General features: G+C 42.5%; 4 protein-coding genes across 10 annotated transcripts in view; 3 read left to right on the top strand and 1 right to left on the bottom strand.

The window, feature by feature from the left end:
• Nucleotides 1–1,741, top strand: part of LOC106958737 (PHD finger protein 20-like) — a 14,791-nt gene extending 13,050 nt beyond the window's left edge. The window contains exon 19 of the mRNA XM_015050794.1: nucleotides 1,268–1,741. The gene's annotated coding sequence lies outside the window, so the exon portion shown is untranslated. The remainder of the gene's footprint in view (nucleotides 1–1,267) is intronic.
• LOC106958738 (pre-mRNA 3' end processing protein WDR33-like) overlaps nucleotides 1–1,741 on the top strand; it is a 6,128-nt gene extending 4,387 nt beyond the window's left edge. The window contains exons 3-4 of one of the 4 annotated variants that reach the window (XM_015050799.1): nucleotides 66–314; nucleotides 360–1,741. In XM_015050799.1, the coding sequence (XP_014906285.1) occupies nucleotides 66–314; nucleotides 360–388 (278 nt within the window). In that variant the 3' untranslated portion in view covers nucleotides 389–1,741. Of the gene's footprint in view, nucleotides 1–62; nucleotides 315–359 lie in introns of all 4 variants that reach the window. The other 3 variants (XM_015050800.1, XM_015050798.1, XM_015050796.1) reach the window with 3 other exon arrangements.
• A 2,509-nt stretch (nucleotides 1,742–4,250) lies between these two features.
• On the top strand, nucleotides 4,251–12,362 carry LOC106958743 (protein NDRG3-like). 4 transcript variants are annotated; one of them, XM_015050807.1, is made up of 16 exons: nucleotides 4,251–4,399; nucleotides 7,728–7,809; nucleotides 7,924–7,956; nucleotides 8,061–8,166; nucleotides 8,265–8,385; nucleotides 8,658–8,720; nucleotides 8,826–8,886; nucleotides 8,965–9,051; nucleotides 9,126–9,182; nucleotides 9,267–9,370; nucleotides 10,019–10,084; nucleotides 10,162–10,213; nucleotides 10,374–10,421; nucleotides 11,277–11,312; nucleotides 11,390–11,441; nucleotides 12,024–12,362. In XM_015050807.1, the coding sequence occupies exons 2-16, from the start codon at nucleotides 7,753–7,755 to the stop codon at nucleotides 12,089–12,091; spliced, it is 1,011 nt and encodes a 336-aa protein (XP_014906293.1). In that variant the 5' UTR covers nucleotides 4,251–4,399; nucleotides 7,728–7,752; the 3' UTR covers nucleotides 12,092–12,362. The 4 variants fall into 4 exon arrangements, with proteins under 4 accessions (XP_014906293.1, XP_014906291.1, XP_014906294.1 ...); XM_015050805.1 differs by having other exon boundaries at nucleotides 7,714–7,809; XM_015050808.1 differs by lacking the exon at nucleotides 4,251–4,399 and adding an exon at nucleotides 4,747–4,976.
• Nucleotides 12,363–13,035: 673 nt separating this feature from the next.
• On the bottom strand, nucleotides 13,036–17,418 carry rfc2 (replication factor C (activator 1) 2). The gene is made up of 6 exons (XM_015050804.1): nucleotides 17,050–17,418; nucleotides 16,071–16,176; nucleotides 15,872–15,973; nucleotides 15,538–15,796; nucleotides 14,897–15,157; nucleotides 13,036–13,817 (listed from the first exon to the last, which is right to left on the bottom strand). Exons 1-6 carry the CDS (start codon nucleotides 17,282–17,284, stop codon nucleotides 13,707–13,709), a joined length of 1,074 nt encoding a protein of 357 aa, XP_014906290.1. The 5' UTR covers nucleotides 17,285–17,418; the 3' UTR covers nucleotides 13,036–13,706.
• Between the last annotated feature and the right edge of the window lie 145 nt (nucleotides 17,419–17,563).

The following is a 17,563-nucleotide window of genomic DNA, read 5'->3' as shown; positions in this document are numbered from 1 at the left end:
TATGTTTATGTTTTAGCGGCTACTTTGAATCAGATCTAGGCTAGATTCACCAGATGGTCCCACAGCTACTGGGCCACAGGGCCACAGCTACTGGGCCACAGGGCCACAGGGCCACAGCTACTGGGCTACAGGGCCACAGGGCCACAGCTACTGGGCCACAGGGCCACTGGGCCACAGGGCCACCGGGCCACAGGGCCACAGCTACTGGGCCACAGGGCCACAGGGCCACAGGGCCACAGCTACTGGGCTACAGGGCAACAGGGCCACAGGGCCACAGCTACTGGGCCACTGCCTCCGTCCCACTGGTCCCACTGGTCCCAAGGGTCCCACTGGTCCCACTGGTCCCACTGGTCCCAAGGGTCCCACTGGTCCCACTGGTCCGGGATGAGTGGGGCATCTTCAGTGCACAGCTTTGAGGTCAGTTTAATTCAGACGTTTTGCAGAATAAACCTGATTAAACTCCTGATGGTTCAGGACAGATTTATTTCTGAGATTCAGGCTCGGTTCGACTTGAGGACAGACGAAGGCTCATCTGAGCTGAATCGTTCTGTCTGATATGTGATGACAGCAGAATTGATCCAACCCTGAAGGTCTCAGGTCTTCTCTGTGATCCATTAGTCTGGTCTGGTTCAACAGTTCTCCAGACTTCCTGAAGTTTCCTCTGAAAAGCTGCTGTTTTACTTCCTGTCCCTGTTTGGCCCTTTTTCCAGCTTTATTATTGTAAGTACTGTGGAGGTTCTGGTTCTGGCTCGGTTCTGTTAGCCGTCTGATCTCCTGGATCAGATAATGAAGATGATGATCCAGGAGATCATCGTCTGAGGCAACGGGAACGTCTGCAGCAGCAGATCTGTCTACTGGCCATCACACGGCCGTCAGTTAGGAAAAGCATTAAATTTATGCTTCTAGTTAAAAGGTGAATGCAGAAACAATAAAAACATGTCGGCCAAATGAAACATATTAATCTGAGTGAAACTTGATCCATGTTTGGCTGATTAATCCTTCATCTGCTGGCCTGGAGTTTTCACTCTAGATATTTGACTTCACAGAAGCTGAATGATTTGGCCTTTAATGCACTTCTGCAGCAGATCCAGCAGGAATGTTGGTGTTTTACACACAGTCTGGTTCCAACTAAAACCTGTTTATATATCTGTACAGCTTAAGTTCTGTCATATCCACTTAAATATCAGCCGTTTTAATGAAGAGAATAAAATCAGCTTCTAAAAGCTCCTAGATCTTAGATTCTGTTTCTGTTTAGTTTTGTTTTTAGATCGGTGCTTCATGAGCTTCCCTACAGACAAGCAGAATCAGTTTTCATTCTCACAGTTTCAGCATTTTCATTTCTTTTTACTGAGCTAAAAGAGCTGCTTCATTTCAGTTTAGTGAGAAGAAAACTGCTGGTGCTTCTTCACATCACAGCTTGGAAATGTACAAATGTTAATCTGAATGTTTTTACGCTTGTATAAGAAACTGTACAAACCTGTAGATTTATTTGATAGAGAGACGGATGGACTGTTTTTCAGAGAGGAAAGTAGATTTTTTCCTGAAAATGCAGCAGTAAAATGTATTCAACACTTTGTTCCACACGCTGGTTTTGATCTGTTTCCTCTCCGGTCGGTAGTTTAGACGTCCAGCTCTAGATGTTCCTCATTAACCCGTCGAAGCTTCGCTGTTCATTTAGTTTCAGGCTGAAGGTTTTTGTTTTTCAGAGATTCTTCCATTGAATAAAAATGTTGAAACATGACCTGCTGCAAGTTTTCTGTCTGGATTTTTCCTGAACCATGAACATAATTCAGAAACATCATTTTGTAAAAGATCTTTATTTGGCAGTGACCACATTTAGCTACATTCACCTAAGTTTTATAAAAAGTTCCTGTAAAGTTTTGCTTTTCTACACCTTCATTGTATTCTGTGTTGTTTTTACCCCGTCATACAACAGTCCAAACTTTTTGTCACATGAGTCAACAGTACTGGCAGACCAAGAAAAAAACCTGAAATGAATCAGCCCGATTCTTATGTTTCTTGTGGAGAAGAGATGTTATTATTTTTAGATAAAAACTTTAATAAGATTTTGTATGTTTGCTGTAGTAAAGGAAAGGATCAAGTTTTCAAATTATTTTAGGCTCAGTTGAACAAATTTATTCTGTTTCTACAGAATAAATTTGGGAAAAGTTTGTTTTTCAGTAAAGTCTCTGGACATACATGGTTCTACTTATAAAAGCTTACTTATAAAAGACAAATATCTTGTGCTGTACTTAATATTTTTCATTGTAAAAAAATTATGTCAATAATTTTACTCTTGTTAAAAATAAAAAGTTTAATAAATTTGAACCACAGTTTCTAACTGAAATAGTTACTTTATGCCTCATTTTAACAAATAATTACGTCTGCTATAAATATAACGTATTGTGAGAACATTTCCCCATTTTTACTGCAGAAGTAGATTGCTAACTGATGGTAGTCTCCATTTACATGTTTCAGATCAGCAAACACTTTACATATTGGAAAAAGATGAAGTAAATCAGAAAAGATGAAACATTTATGAACTATACCTCAAATTGTCCAACTGATCTCAAAGCAAATTTGCAGAGAAACTAAATGAAAAAAACACATTTTTAATTTTTACAAAGTGTTGTTCTGTCTGGAAGAATATTAAGCAGAATTAAAGGATAATGTTCAGCTGTATTTACTGATAACGCTGTGGCGTCTGTCTGAACGTCCTGCTGATTGTGTTGGTATGTGAGCAGTAATAACAGTGTTACTGTCCGTACAGCAGATGGTCCCACTGTGTGTTTTCACGCCGATGTTTCCTGCCTGAGCGACGATCTAAATATGTGCTGTCCTGGATGAGAGCAGACATGTTTAGGTGTTGCTCACGTCCAAACAGAACCATCTACAGGAGGAGCTGAGAGATAAACTGTAAAACAAACGGAAGTCCATTCAAACTGTTCTACTGACAACATTTATGGTAATTCAGGACTGAACATTTTCATATTTTTACTAACTGTTTCAAATTTATATTGTTTCTCAACATTTTAGCTAAGATATCAAAACAATAATTGATATTTACTAATTTTCACTTATTTTTCATATCAGTTTAAATGTACGTTATTGAGATGGAGGAAAGTTGACTGGGAAATGTATTTAGATATTTTATTACTGCTAAACAAAAACAAATCCATCTATAAGCATAAAGCTCCAGCCTTATTGGAGCTTTATTCACTTTTATAATTATTGAAATATAAAAGTGAATCCTTATCATCTGTTTAATGTCAGATGAATAAAACTTTGTGGTAGGATATGCACAATCCAATACAAAACAGTTTTGAAAGTCAACTGCTTCTTGTTTATCGGACTCAAGAAGGACCTGTTTACCCTGGAAAATATGAATGGCTTATGTAAAATCACAAAAACCAAATCTGGAATTTGATATTTTAAAATGATGCTTTCTCTGTAAAAGAAAAAAGAAAACAATATACTCCCTTTATAGCTGTTTTTGTTTTGTTTTGTTTTGTTTTGTTTTGTTTTGTTTTGTTTTGTTTTGTTTTGTTTTGTGTTTTATGCATCCATTTCTATCTTTATTTTATTTAGTTTGTTTTGTTATAAAGGAAAATAAAGGACATTGAAAAAAATAATTATATTAACTGAGGTAATGCATATGATCTGTTTGTGAATGTCCAAAGGTTAATAAAAAAGATTTTTGTGTGCTGTGCTGTTTGTATCATGGAACTACCAATGGAACTTAGCCTTTAAATCCAATGTATATAATATTTCATATTCAATAATGTGAAATGACCAAATAAAATCAAAATAATACAAGTAAACATAGGAAGAAATTCAAGTAAATGTTAAAAGTAAATATAGGTAAATAAATGCATATTCAACTTTTAACAGAAATATGATTTTGTAAGTCAGTAAAGTTAATTAGAATTAGAATAAAATTTGTAAAAAAACGATGGATACATTCATATGGTGTTTTGAAAGGCGCTGACAAATAAAATTCATTATTATTTTTATTTTTTTATAAAATCTCAAAATTATTATTTAGAATCACACATAACCAGCTGACTTTTTCTAATGACACATAACCAGAATCAACTTTTATTTATGTGGATTTCTGGGGAATATTTACTGGGCAGACATAAATCAGACTTCTTTTCTGTACTGATTTGTCCCTAAAGTAAACATCAAGGCCCCGCCCCTACCGCCCCTTTTGGCCCCGCCCCCGTGTTTAGATTTTTGACGTAGCTCCGCCCCGGACTGTCCGCGTGTAGCAGAACGACCGTCAGAGCAGCAGCCTCCTCGCGACCAGATTTAACAAACTGCTGGTTACCAACGGTTATCTGCTGCCGAACCGGATTAAACCGGCTATCGACCCGCTTCTGGGGTGAACCGACTAACGGTGAGTGGGGAAATAACTTAATGTCAGTTAATTAGGAACTAGTTACCTGGTAACGACTGGTTAGCTAGTTAAAACTGCTAACTGACCACTGGGGATCGTTGCTTGTGTTAAGCGGTAACTCAAAGGTTCCGTTTGGAGAACGGTTCGGTTCTGTTCTGATGGAGCTCGCCTACATGATGACGATGTTACAAGTTATAGGTGTGTGTTTGTGTATCGGGGTGTGTGTGTGTGTAGTTGTGTGTGTGTGTGTGTGTGTATGTGTGTGTGTGCACGCGCGCGCGAGCGAGCGTGAGCGCGCTCGCTCGCGTGTGTGTGCACGCGCGAGCTGGAGATGTCGTCTCCCATGGTAACGGTTGGTTGCTAAGGCTCCCTGTCTGTGGAGGTTACGTTACCATCCTATTGTGGCTCTTTGCGCTAATGTGGGCGGACAGCTGAGCCAGAAAACATCCAGTTCATCAGATCTGCAGCTGCTAACCCAAATAACAGATTCAATTTAAACAAAGGCTGATTTTTATTCATTAGAACTCAGAGAAAAGTGCCTACATCCTTCCTTTCTACTTCTCTGGCTGTTGGGAAGGTGAGTAATAATCATCGTGAACACGTCAGTGAAAGCTTTATGTGTGTTAACCACCATACCAGGGCGGAAAGCGATCAGCAATGAACTAATAGGAGGAACAACCTGGAAAGCTTTAAAAGGCCGTTTCCAAACTATTTCTGTGGAATTTCATCACCACAGTTCATCAGTCCTGGAGTAATTTACCAATCAAATAGAAAAAAGTAGATATGGTATGTAGCAGTCTGTTTCAGGGGTTCTGATGAGGCCTCTGACTGAAGACATTCTGTGTGTGAAGCAGAATCACACACAGAATTAAGTAAATTACATGTATTACATGGAATACATTTTCCATTTTGTTTAGCATTCTCTGAAAAACTGTCGTTTTAGAACTGAGTTGGTTTTAGAACCAGTTTGGTTTTAGAACTAGTTCAGTTTTAGAACCGGTTCAGTTTCAGAACTGGTTTTGTTACATGGGGGAAGTGCGTAGCAGCAAGATGGCGGACAATTTGCCTAGAAAGTCGATTGGTTTGAGGAGGTGTGAATGCTAATCAAACTCTAATGCAGACTAAAAAAAACAAACTCTGGTCCAGATACAAACCCTGGTCTGGTTCGGTCAGAACCTTGGTCTGGGTTTGAACTGGTTTGGTTCGAATGCATTATGTGAACACTGGAAGTAGGTAGTGGACTACAGCGCAGGGCATTCTGGGTAAGAATCCATCCAACTTTAAATCCCTTACCATCAGTCAGAGTCTGACATGGTAGATCTATTTACACCTGCATACTGAATGAACAGCGACTGCTGGAGAAAAGAGAGTAAAGTGTAGAAGTTTGGTCGTAATGCACAGATGAAACCAAATTTAGCATATGATAGAAAACGGCTCATAGCAACCGCTCAGCGGTGTGGGAACAGCTGATTGGGTCAGACTTTTCTGCATCTACACAAAGCTTTTCAGGACTAGTGTTCTGAGTTTTTCTGCTGTTTGGTTCCTCTGAGGGAAACTGGACTCAGTCAGATCCCAGCAGGAAGAAATAAACCCTCAATCACTTCTGCTATGGAGGCAGGATTTCTGGAGCCACTCTGGACTGGAGGTGGAGCCTGGTGGAGGAGGATGTTAAGCATTTCTCACCTGCTGAATGCTGCCTCCTGCTGGTCAGGCTGTCTGTTAGCTTTACACTCAGACCACAATGGAGTTGTGTTGTTTCTTCTTCATCATTTTAACCCAGCCATGCATGCTAAATGAAGAACAACTGTCTTCAGTCAGAGGCTTATTCAAATTTATTGTAACACGGACTGCTACACGAGGTCCTTCCTGCCCACAGCCGTCAGCATCTACAATAACTCTGTAAAGAACCCAAATTATTATGAGTAATCTTTGGGATCAAAAAAGTAATTTGGAAATTAATTGAATTGGGTTGAAAATTTGAAAACATAATAAATGTCTTGAAACTGGAAGAAGATCCAGTAGATTCAGAAATAATTTCCTGCAATAATTAGTCTGTCAAAATCATAGCTAAGCAAGACAAAAGGAAAATAAAACCAATGAAACCTGATTAATTACTGGACTAAAGATCACTCTTTATGTATTTGAATTAATATCCTGATTTGTTTTTTTTATACTCAAGTATTTTGGGATAATAACCAAAGGAGGCTGATGTGTGTTTAACTCTCATTGGATTCCTGTCATGTCAGTTTATGGTCTGGATGATAGCTGATCATCTGTTTCTGAACTGTTATCGTATCTATGCTTATTGGATTTTCTTTATTGAGGAAAACAGGAAACACTTTATTCAGTTTCCTGTTGACTTCCTGCTGACTGAGCCTTGATTTAATGTTCTGTTTCTGTTTGAGTTTAGATCAGAGCCAAGTTGCCTTTAGGACACAGTTTATCTAACCAAAACCCAATCTGCTGAAACCTGTCTGCACACACACACACACACACACACACACACACACACACACACACACACACACACACACACACACACACACACACACACAGATAGGCTGAGTAAATCTGATGTAAAAGATTTTATTGAACAATAAGAAAACATGGTGGGACTGAAGAGTTTTTCATTTGTTTGTAAAAAAAAACCTGTTGAAACATTTTTAGATTTTTACAAATGGTTTTGAATTTGAAGTGAAACCGGTGCTGATCCAGTGGAGCCGAACTGGTTCACTGCTGTTTCCTTATCGCCATGGTAACAGACTTCTGTGACGTTAAGATTAAAGACTTTCCTCAGAGGAAAGTCAACAATTTATGATAAAATCAGAAGTTTTGTGGAGTTCAGTTTGTGTTCTTCTTGTCTCAGCTGTGGGCAGGAAGGATCCACCATGATCGTCTTTCAGTTTTGTAACATTTTAATCAGAGGTTTAGAGATGAGATATTTTAATAAACTGCTCTCAAATTTAGCAATATTTCTGTATATTTTCAATGAAAGTCTCAGTTTGTGATTAGTTCTCTGACAGTTTAGAGTCTTTCAGTCACAGAAACATTTGAACCCCTCCAAGCTGCCCGCCGGACTTGAGCTGCGAGACGCTGCAAACGGCTGCAATTAAACCGATTCAGTTATTATCCCATCACTGGCAGCGCTTCCTGCCAACAGCTGCACCACAGTGTAATTTACTTCAGATCAGCGGGTGACCTTTGACATTTCAAAATGAGCTGTGATTGTGCAGCTGTGTTTTTTTTTTGTTGTTGTTGTTTTCTGGGTGATGAATGGATGTTTTAGTTGATCCTCTCCTGTCTGTTCGTTTCAGGTCTTTTCTATCAGCTGACTGGTGTGAAACACTGAAATCATGGAAGAGCTTCACGACGTGCAGCTGACAGAGATCAAACCTCTGCTCACAGGACAGGTGAGGGGCGGGGCTTAGCACTGCTCAGACATGGAGTTATGAAGCTGAAATCGTTCCTGTAGTCCTGATAGAGAGCGATGGTCTGTCATCCTGTTCTCTGTGTTGTTGTTGCAGAATAGGAGCAACCTGCAGGATGTCAACTGCAAGGTGAGTTCAGCCAGTCGGCTTCACAACTGATTAGTGTGGAAGGATTCAAACCAGGCAGCACAGAGTTATCATTTCATAAAGGTCTGAGTGTGTGTGTCGTCCAGGAACACGACGTGGAAACGGCACATGGAGTGCTGCACGTCACCATGAGGGGCGTCGTCAAGGGCAACCAACCCACAATCCTCACCTACCACGACATCGGGCTGAACCGTGAGTAGATACGGAGCTGCAGAAGGAGACCAGGGGACATCTGGACGTGTCCTGATGTCCTCATGTCTCTGTGTGTCTCTCTGTCTGTCTGTGTGCAGACAAGTCGTGCTTCAACACACTGTTCAACTTCGAGGACATGCAGGAAGTGACGCAGCATTTCTCTGTGCTGCATGTTGACGCTCCTGGACAGCAGGACAATGCTCCAATCTTCCCCACTGGGTAGCACACATATACACACACACACAGACACACACGCGCGCCCACACACACACACACACACACACACACACACACACACCATAACCAAGTGGCCTCAGTGATTGTGTACTGAGTGCAATGGTGCCCTCGTCTGGTCAGAACGAGCTACAACAAGCGGCTCATGTGAAGTCAGGATGGGAGAGCAGTAATTAGCAGTGTGTGTGTGTGTGTGTGTGTGTGTGTGTGTGCGTGTGTGTGTGTGTGTGTGTGTGTGTGTGTGTGTGTGTATCCAGGTACCAGTACCCCACCATGGAGGAGCTGGCTGAGATGCTGCCACCTGTCCTCTCCAAGCTGCAGTAAGTCCTCTGTCCTCTGGAACAGGAAGGGAGTGATGGGCGGGGTCACTCAGCGGTCATTCAGAGGTCACTCTAAGGTCACTCTGAGTCTGGTTGTGTCTTCAGGGTGAAGAGTGTGATCGGTATCGGGGTCGGAGCCGGAGCCTACGTCCTCACTAAGCTGGCTGTAATCAAACCCACCAGTCATTTTCAGTTCCATTCTGACTCCTCCCACGGCTCCCAGTAAAACCAGTTGTTGTTTCAGATGGACAAGCCCAGCTTGGTGGAAGGTTTGATTCTGATCAACATCGACTTGTGTGCCAAAGGCTGGGTGGATTGGGCTGCCTCCAAGGTAACTGTCTCCCTAGACGCAGGCAAACGAGCGAAGCAGAGACACAAACTGAGCCTCCATTTTGTTTCCTGCAGCTGAGCAGCTGGACCAGCAGCCTGGTGGACAACATCATGGGACACCACTTCACCTCTGTGAGGGACACCGCACTGTCCTCATGTCCTACAGGTCCCACAGCATGTACAGACAGCACTTTATCTCTGTGTGTGTGTGAGCAGGAGGAGTTACTGGAGAACAAGGAGATCATTCAGACGTTGAGACTCCACATCTCTCAGGACATTCCTCAGGAGAACCTGGCCTTGTTCTTCAGCAGCTATGAGAAGTGAGGCTCCGCCACTCACTTCCTGTCACTTCAGACGATTAATCCGGATTAATCAATCAGTGAAGTAATCAGCAACTTATTCAGTAATCAACTGGTAACACTCAGGGCTTCAATGAAGCCAAAACTGAACAAAAATATAAACATTTAGCATTTAAGAGAAAATGTTCAAATCAAAACTCAAGAGACATTTTTTTATCTTCACCAGGTTCACATGATGTAAAAAATCTCCTATTAAAGCTTCACTGTCATTTTTATGATTTATTTTTTTTTACTGATTTGTTGAAACTCACTATTTTGAGACAGTTTGAGGTGATCTGTGAAAAATTAAGCCCCTCTGCCGTCTCCCAGTGCTAACTAGAAACAACCAATCAGGTCCAGGAGGCGGGTCTTATCGATGCTAAAGTTAGTTAGCATGGCCACCATGATGTTGGCAAATTAAATTCTTTCTCCGCCATCACAACATTTAGCAGCAAGTACATGAGGATGATGTACTCATATATTTATTAAAGCTGTCACAACATGGTGACAGTTTTAAGGAATATATAAAAACATATATACTGCAGTTAACGCCTTGTGTGTGTGTGTGTGTGTGTGTGTGTGTGTGTGTGTGTGTGTGTGTGTGTGTGTGCACGCGCGCGCACACATCAGCCGTATTGACCTGGACATAGACCGACCCATCCCTGGTCTCACCGGAAGCGACATCGTCACGCTCAGGTAACTCCGCCCCCAACCTGAACTCACCTGGTTGCCCGGTTCCTGTCGGCCGCTCTGATTGGCTGCTTGTTCCTCAGGTGTCCTGTTCTGCTGGTGGTCGGAGACATGTCTCCTGCTGTGGACGCCGTGGTGAGTCTCCATCCTCTTCCTCCTTACAGTCCAGCTCTCTGATTGGTCATCTGTCTGCAGTATTTATATTTAGTTTTATTCCTTTTTCTTATTTTAAAAGTTATTCATATTTTTCTGGATTATTGTCATTTTAAGAACGTTTTCTTTGTTTGTTGTGCAGGTGGATTGTAACTCCAGACTGGATCCCACCATGACCACCCTGCTGAAGGTAGCCACCTGTTCAGACCTTGTTACCATGACAACGTCTGTTAATTATTGCAATAAATGATAATGCTGGTTTTAGAACATTTTCAAGTAATATGTTGACACTTGGCATAACAATGGAAGTTCGCCTTCTCAGAGAACAATACTGGAACTGTTTACTTAATTATCCAAAATAAAACAACCCAAAACAATAAATAAAACAGAAATAGAAACCATAAATAAAATAGATCGTGATGTCTCTGCCTACAAAATTTTCCTTAAAAATTATTAATCACCATAATGGAATTTATCAAGCTCATTTTAATATATAATGTGATTAATTGATTACTTGTTCATGTTTCTACATTCTTTACTAAATATGTCAATTTATTAGTTTTTCTAAGTTTTTTATGGAGAGAAATTTGTTCCAATATTTTTGCAAACAAAGAACATGTTCAGAAATTTAAATTAGGAAAAAAAAATGCAACTTTAAGAAACTTCATCAAAAAATACATTTTGAGACAAATGTACAAAGTGTATGAAAAAGATGAACCTGCATTTGTTCAGTTTGCTACTTTTTCAGATTTTATTTTTTTCCCAAGAAAAGTTTGAGACCAAGTTTTATTAATCGCATTAATTTCAAATTGTGTTTTACACATTATGTTCCACACTATGGAAAGCCAAAAGTGTCACAAAATGCCACTTTTACCACCCAGCTGATTAAAACTAAGATAATTTATATTTATTATAAACATATAAATGTCACATCCACCTGCTGTTATCTGATTTCTCATAGTGTGATTGTGGCTGACAGTTCAGCCTTCACACAGTGAAAGAACCAAACGTAACCAGATGTCGTCATTCTTTATCTGTCCACTAGATGGCGGACTGTGGGGGACTTCCTCAGGTGGTTCAGGTGAGTTTCAGATAAACACCGGAGTTCCTGCTTCAGTTTTTAGTGTTGAATGAAAACAAAATGTTTTTTCTGTTCAGCCTGGGAGGCTAGCCGAGGCCATCAAGTACTTCGTCCAGGGGATGGGATACAGTGAGTGTCTGCATGTCGGCTTCAGCTTTTATCCTGATCTGTCTCACATGTTCATTATAAATGAATCTGCAGCTAAAAATCCTAACATGAGAAAAGCTTTCTGCTGGAATCAATGCAGTGCAGGGCTGATCTTGGGATTATTGATGATTATTAATTAGATATAAAAATGTTGTTGAATAGATTATCAACAAAAAAAAAAAAACAGGTGACTTTAATTCAGATAGTTCCTGCTCAGTTTGTTATTGAGTAGGTAAAGAAAACATTTTGGGGGATTTTAGTTTAGAAATATTTCTTTTACATGGTGTTGATGATTTTGCCCTCCTGACAGAAAGTTTAAATCCTGTACTAGACGCTGCGGTGATCACACAAAACATCTGGGAACCTCTTTGACTGACCTGGTGCAGTCAAATAGAGTGTGTGTGTGTGTGTGTGTGTGTGTGTGTGTTTGTGTGTTTGTAACGACCCGACATTGTTCCAGAATTGAACAGCAGGTTCTGTCTCCAAATTTGTTTAGATAAGATTAGATTTTATTGTTTGTAATATTCCTGCTGGACCCTCTGACCTTTGACCCTGTCCCCCCAGTGCCCGCGGCCGGTATGACCCGTCTGGTCCGCTCCAGAAGCCGCGCCTCCAGTGCGTCCTCGATGTGAGTCCGGCACTGCAGCACCACTGACGCCCACCAGGGGGCGCAGCTAAGGTCCAGACCAGCCAGCTGGCGGCCGGCCTTGCGATTCTGGTTCTGCTCCTCCTCCAGTTGTCAGAGTTCTTCCTGAAGAGTCCAGTTCAGGCTGGAGATCGGACCGGTGCGGGTCTGTTGTTCCCGCTGGGCACCATGGTAACGCGTTTCTCTCTTCGTGGAGTTTAGGTGCCGTTGTTCTGTGGTTCTTGTTCTCTTGGATCAGACATTTTTCTCTCTTTCTTGTGGTTCTGATCCAATCTTTTTGATATTTACTTGTCGTTGATATTTGGTTCTGTTCGGTTCCGATGGACTCGACTCCTTCAGGAAGTTAAATATTTAAGAGTTTCACTTCCTGAAACTCATTCATGAACTAAAGCTTGAGGGGAGGTCCGATTCAACTCCAGAACCAGATTGGTTCTGCTTCTGAGTCGCAGTTGGCATGAAACCAGAACTCATCTTCATCTGCTCCGTCAGAACTTGTTTCTGGTACCGCCGGGTCGGCTTGACCCGCTTCCCTCAGAATCTCTGCAGTCCGTTTGTCAGCATGCCGAGTCGTAGCATGAGAACTTTCTGTGGGTCCGATGTTCAGCTCTACTGAAGACACCAACAGCCCCAGAACCGGGCAGAACCAGAACCCGGTTCTGTTCAATTAATGGAAGTCCTTCAGGAGCTCAGAACCCTGTGGTTCCCGGAGCAGAACCGGGTCCTGCTGCGGTTCTGGTGGTTTGGATTTCCTGTTGCTCTGGTTCTAAACCTGCTGGATGTTTGTTTCTGTAGTTTGTAATGAAATAAAGCTGAAATAAATCAACGGCTCCTCACTGCTCAGAACCACAGAACCAGAACCAAACCCGGTTCAAACATGGAATGATTCTGCTGCTGATCGAGTTCACTCAGCAAAAATATGGAGACAAATTGGGGCCAAAACTTTACTCGGTTAAAACCTTATGAAATTGAAAAAAACTATAATTTAAAAAAATGAAAAGTATTGAAACTGGAAAAAAATGACTAGAAAATACAACTTTAACCTGAAAAGAAGTTTTGAATTTTTTTCTTCAGATAAAAATTTCTTTGCATCTTCAGGTTTTTTTGGCCATTTCTGATCACACACAAATTGACAACTGTGTGATCAATGCCTTCATACATGTATCACACTTTGCCCCTGCGCCACCCCAGAGACATTTAAGGAACGTTTTGGCTCCAGTTTAGCTCCGTACGGGCCCTGATCCAGCCTCAATCCGGTCCCATCCGACTCCAGACTGAAGCAGAATGTGGAGCGGGATCATTTCAGGTTCTGGGTCAGACAGAGCCAGCCAGAGAACCCAGACCCACCCAATGCAGACAGAGCTCTGAATCAGAGCTGGATCAGAACCGCCTCCAACTTTATTCCCTCCACTTCCATCAAAAACAGCAAATTAATTATGAATAAAACCTGACTGCAGATCATATAGTTTATTATCTAAAGGTGGGAAAACTTTAACCCTTCAGAACCTCCAGGGGTCAGAAACTATCATCATCCTCTCAGGTCCAGTTTGTTCCAGCCAAATTGTGGTTCTGGTGAGGAATGAAGTCTGTTGGGTTCATGGTGTTCAGCTGGCAGCAGGGGGCGCCGTCTTGCTGCAGAGTCTTCCCAGCAGGCCGGCCATCTGCAGCAGGGAGTTCACTCCTTCAGCCACCCGCATGTGAGTGAAGCCGATCTCCTGGAGGAAACGAGAGAGAACCAGTTCCTGATCACATCAGGTCCAAACGGACGGGTTCACAGCGTTTTCTCTCAGTTTAAACAAAAACAAACAATGATTTACAAAAAAGTTAAACCTGCAGAATGTGGAAACGGACAGACTTGAAATAAAGCAAATTCCTTCCACTCAATTATTCACTAATTGAGTGAATAATTAGTTTATATTTTTTACTGTTTGAGAATTTTTTGTTCAAACTGTAGTGTCAGTTCTATGGAGGCCCAAACATGTAAACAAAGAATGGATGCAAACAACAAATGCTGCAACTACAGAAAATAGAAGCAAAATGGAAAACGTTGCAAACTTGCTCCACAAAATGCAAGTCCTCCAGACCACCAGGAGGAGTCGACTAACAAATTATACAGAAGTCTAACATAAAGTTGGACAAAGAAAAGATGTGCTATATACTCAAGCTTACGTAGGTAATACAGACTCCCCCTAGTGGCCTGGAGGAGTTCTGTTTTATGGAAAGACCGCAACGTTTTCCCTGTTTCTCCTATTTCATGTTTTTGGAGTTTGGATCATTTTTCCTTCAGCCTCACTGAGGGAATCGTTTTACTTGTTTATGCAGCAGAGTTAAAAACATCCAGAGTCAACGCAGCTTTTACTTCCTCATTCAGTCTGGGAAGCTTTTTAAAAAGTGCTCTAATGCTCCAATAAATCCTCAAACAAGCTCCAGTTTTTCTCAAAATCACACAAAATCAGCAGATTCCAGCAATTTTTGTGCTAATGCATAACTGAACATTTTTTCTGTTTTGCAGAAATGGTAAAAAATATTGAGTTTAAGCAATGCTAACTCCCACCTGCAGGTGGCAGTATTTTACAGAAGCTTGATGTCAAGTTTTAGAAAAGAAATAAAACTCATCAAGTTATTTAAGTTCTTTAAAGAATACAAATGTTAGAGTTTATCTCTCTGATGTTTCTTTTTTTCTTTTAAATGTACATTTTGGAGGAAAAACAATCTTGTGAAGTTCCTAGTAAGCGGAGTTAAAGCAGCGCCAGCGGACCGGTGATTGTGCTCAGTGTTTCCTCCTGCGCCTCACCTTGATGAACTCCAGCTTTAGGTACTCGGCCATCTGGAAGGTTTTGCAGACCCTGAAGATGTTCCCCATGATGTCCTCGGGGGAGTAGCCCAGCGCCCACAGCTGCTCCACCACCCGGTACGCCGCGTCCACGTCCCCGGCCACGCAGTGCCCCAGCATGCTTTTCACCAGCAAGGGATGCGGCTCGTCGCACACTTTGAACACATTCTCGCTGTTGATGTAACCGAAGCCAGAGTGGGTGGACTGCAGGTTGTTCAGTGCCTGGAACCGAACCAGAACCATCAGCAACGCCTGGCCCGGCCCAGCCCCGCCTCCAGTCTCATAGCCCCGCCTCCTCAACAAGGTCATTATATTTAACCGAAACTAACAAAAACTGAAATTGAGAAAACATTTTTGTTAACTGAAATAAATAAAAACTATAATTACTGGGGAAAACTATGAATTTTCTGCAATTATGACACAAATATATGTAGGTTATATATGCAACATCCTTTGTTTTTGTGTTTATGAATCTATTTATTAGCATACACACTGTAAAAACTAACTGAATTGGACAAGCAAAAGGTCCCAAAGAAACAAAGCTAAGCTACACTGAAGAACCCAGAACCGTCATGACCCGGCTCTTGACCCCGGCCCCTCACCTGCCGCATGTCCCCCTGCGCTGTGAAGATGACGGCCTCCAGCCCGTCGTCAGACACGGCCAGCTCCTCTCGCTCCACCACTTCCTGCAGGCGGGCCAGCACCTGGCCGTCTGTCAGCTTGGCGTAGCGTAGCACGGCGCAGCGCGACTGGATCGGCTCGATGATCTTGTCAGAGGCGTTGCAGGCGAGAGCGAAGCGCGTAGTTTTGGAGTAGATCTCCATGATCCTCCTGAGCGCCTGCTGAGCGCCATCCGTCATGCTGGTGGCGGCAGAGCAGTTTTATCAGGACAGGAAGTAAAGCAGGAAGTCTCCCTGGGAATGAGTCTCCGCTCACCTGTCCGCTTCATCCAGGATGATGATCTTGTGTCGACCTTTGGGCAGCGTGACTTTCTGCTGAGCGAACATCTTGATCTTGTTTCTCACCACATCTATGCCCCTGCAGAGCCACCATCAAGGTTCGTCATTAAAGCCCCGCCCCCTGGGACAGCATCACTAAAGCCCCGCCCCTCTGACAATGGACCGCTGGGTCTCACCTGTCGTTGGAAGCGTTGAGCTCCAACACGGCGTCCTTCATGGCGGCCCCCAGCAGAGTGCGGGCCAAACACAGGATGCTGGTGGTCTTCCCTGTCCCTGGAGGTCCTGAACCGCACCAAAACATCTGGATCAGTTCCTAAAACTATAAACCAGCAACAAAGCCCCAAGTAACATCCCCCCACCACTGTGCATGACTGGTGATGTTTTGTTCTGAAATGGTTGGCTGAACAGATGTCTGCATGGTCTTTCTTTTTTACAAAATTTACATGAAGTCAAGCTGAACTTAAGGATTTCTGGGTATTATAGATTTACAGACAAAAGTTGTGTGTTATTTTTTTCTTGCATGCAAAATGTATCATTTTTGAGTCTGTATACTCCAGTTAATGATTAATGACCAAATTAGTTTAACATTATTTCAATAATCGATTAATTCTATAAAAAGCAAAATCTTTGAGATAAAATGCGTTAACTTATTATCCTCTAGATCAGTGATCTGAAGGAGCCTGAATAAAACAAACCCTCATAGCCTGGATGGAGCTTCACAGGAACAGCTGAGGAAGAAGCCGCCATGTTTTTAAGATTGGACCCAAAGGAAGCTGGTACCGATAAACCAGAAGACAGAATCCCGAGAAATCCCAGGATGAAAGGCTGAGGTCTAACGGATTAATAATAACTGGGAATAAAGTTTAGGAATACAAATGCTCGTATTTCTCCCGAAACTTCAATAGCCCTGGAAAGCCCTCTGTTCTAATAGGCAACTCTTCCAGACCTTGTTGGGGGTTAAACGTCACTTTTTTTTTGTAAAGAATCCTTTCTGGTTCTGACCCAGCTTCCAAACTCTGCCACCATGTTGTTTGACACTTTTTCCTTCCATCTTCCAAACATCTTTTATTCTTTTCCTGTCCTACTGTCTTGTACGTTAACATTTCCCTGACTAACACATCCAGACTGCTATGTTTCCTCCGGATTCACACCGACCTGCTATGATGATGTTCGGGACGTTTCCTTCCCTGGCGAAAACCTCCAGGCGGCTCACTGTCTCCTCGTTCCCAACTATCTCATTCAGTTTCAGCGGCCGGTACTTCTCCACCCAGGGCAGCTCGTAGGAACTCCCGGAGCTTTTCGACGAGGACTCCCCGGCCTCGGTGTCCGTCTTTACCCCGCTTCCACTCGGCTTCTGGTCACTTTCCCTGTCTGCCATCTCGACGTCCATGTTGTCTTGTCCGGTTGTCAACCCGCGAAACGGGAACTAAAACCTCATTGGCTGGGAGGTTATTTTCGAAGGAGATGATTGGATAAGAAAAGCTCGCGGTAAGTCAGTGAAGCAGAGTGGCTTCGCATCATTTCCCACCGGGCGAAGCAGGCGGCGCGCTGGACTGGGTGGAGTGTACTCCGAATTTCCACTATATTCCAGAAAGCTCACGTTTCTGCACCCGGAAACATTTCTTTCTTTCTTTCTTTCTTTCTTTCCTTCCTTCCTTCCTTCCTTCCA

This window comes from Poecilia latipinna, unplaced genomic scaffold (assembly GCF_001443285.1).
Source record: "Poecilia latipinna isolate Pla-1442-1.1 unplaced genomic scaffold, P_latipinna-1.0 Scaffold1010, whole genome shotgun sequence".
NCBI lineage: Eukaryota > Metazoa > Chordata > Actinopteri > Cyprinodontiformes > Poeciliidae > Poecilia > Poecilia latipinna.
This window is presented reverse-complemented; position numbering and strand designations above follow the sequence as displayed.

Bases quoted from the DNA above. Each gene is read 5' to 3' on its own strand.
- LOC106958743 (XM_015050807.1), top strand. From the start codon at position 7,753: ATGGAAGAGCTTCACGACGTGCAGCTGACAGAGATCAAACCTCTGCTC. The intron at 7,810-7,923 runs GTGAGGGGCGGG...TTGTTGTTGCAG, and splicing joins AACCTCTGCTCACAGGACAG to AATAGGAGCAACCTGCAGGA. The intron at 11,442-12,023 runs GTGAGTGTCTGC...CTGTCCCCCCAG, and splicing joins CGTCCAGGGGATGGGATACA to TGCCCGCGGCCGGTATGACC.
- rfc2 (XM_015050804.1), bottom strand. From the start codon at position 17,284: ATGGACGTCGAGATGGCAGACAGGGAAAGTGACCAGAAGCCGAGTGGA. The intron at 15,974-16,070 runs GTGAGACCCAGC...GTGGCTCTGCAG, and splicing joins CTCAACGCTTCCAACGACAG to GGGCATAGATGTGGTGAGAA. The intron at 15,158-15,537 runs GTGAGGGGCCGG...GTTCGGTTCCAG, and splicing joins CGCAGGGGGACATGCGGCAG to GCACTGAACAACCTGCAGTC.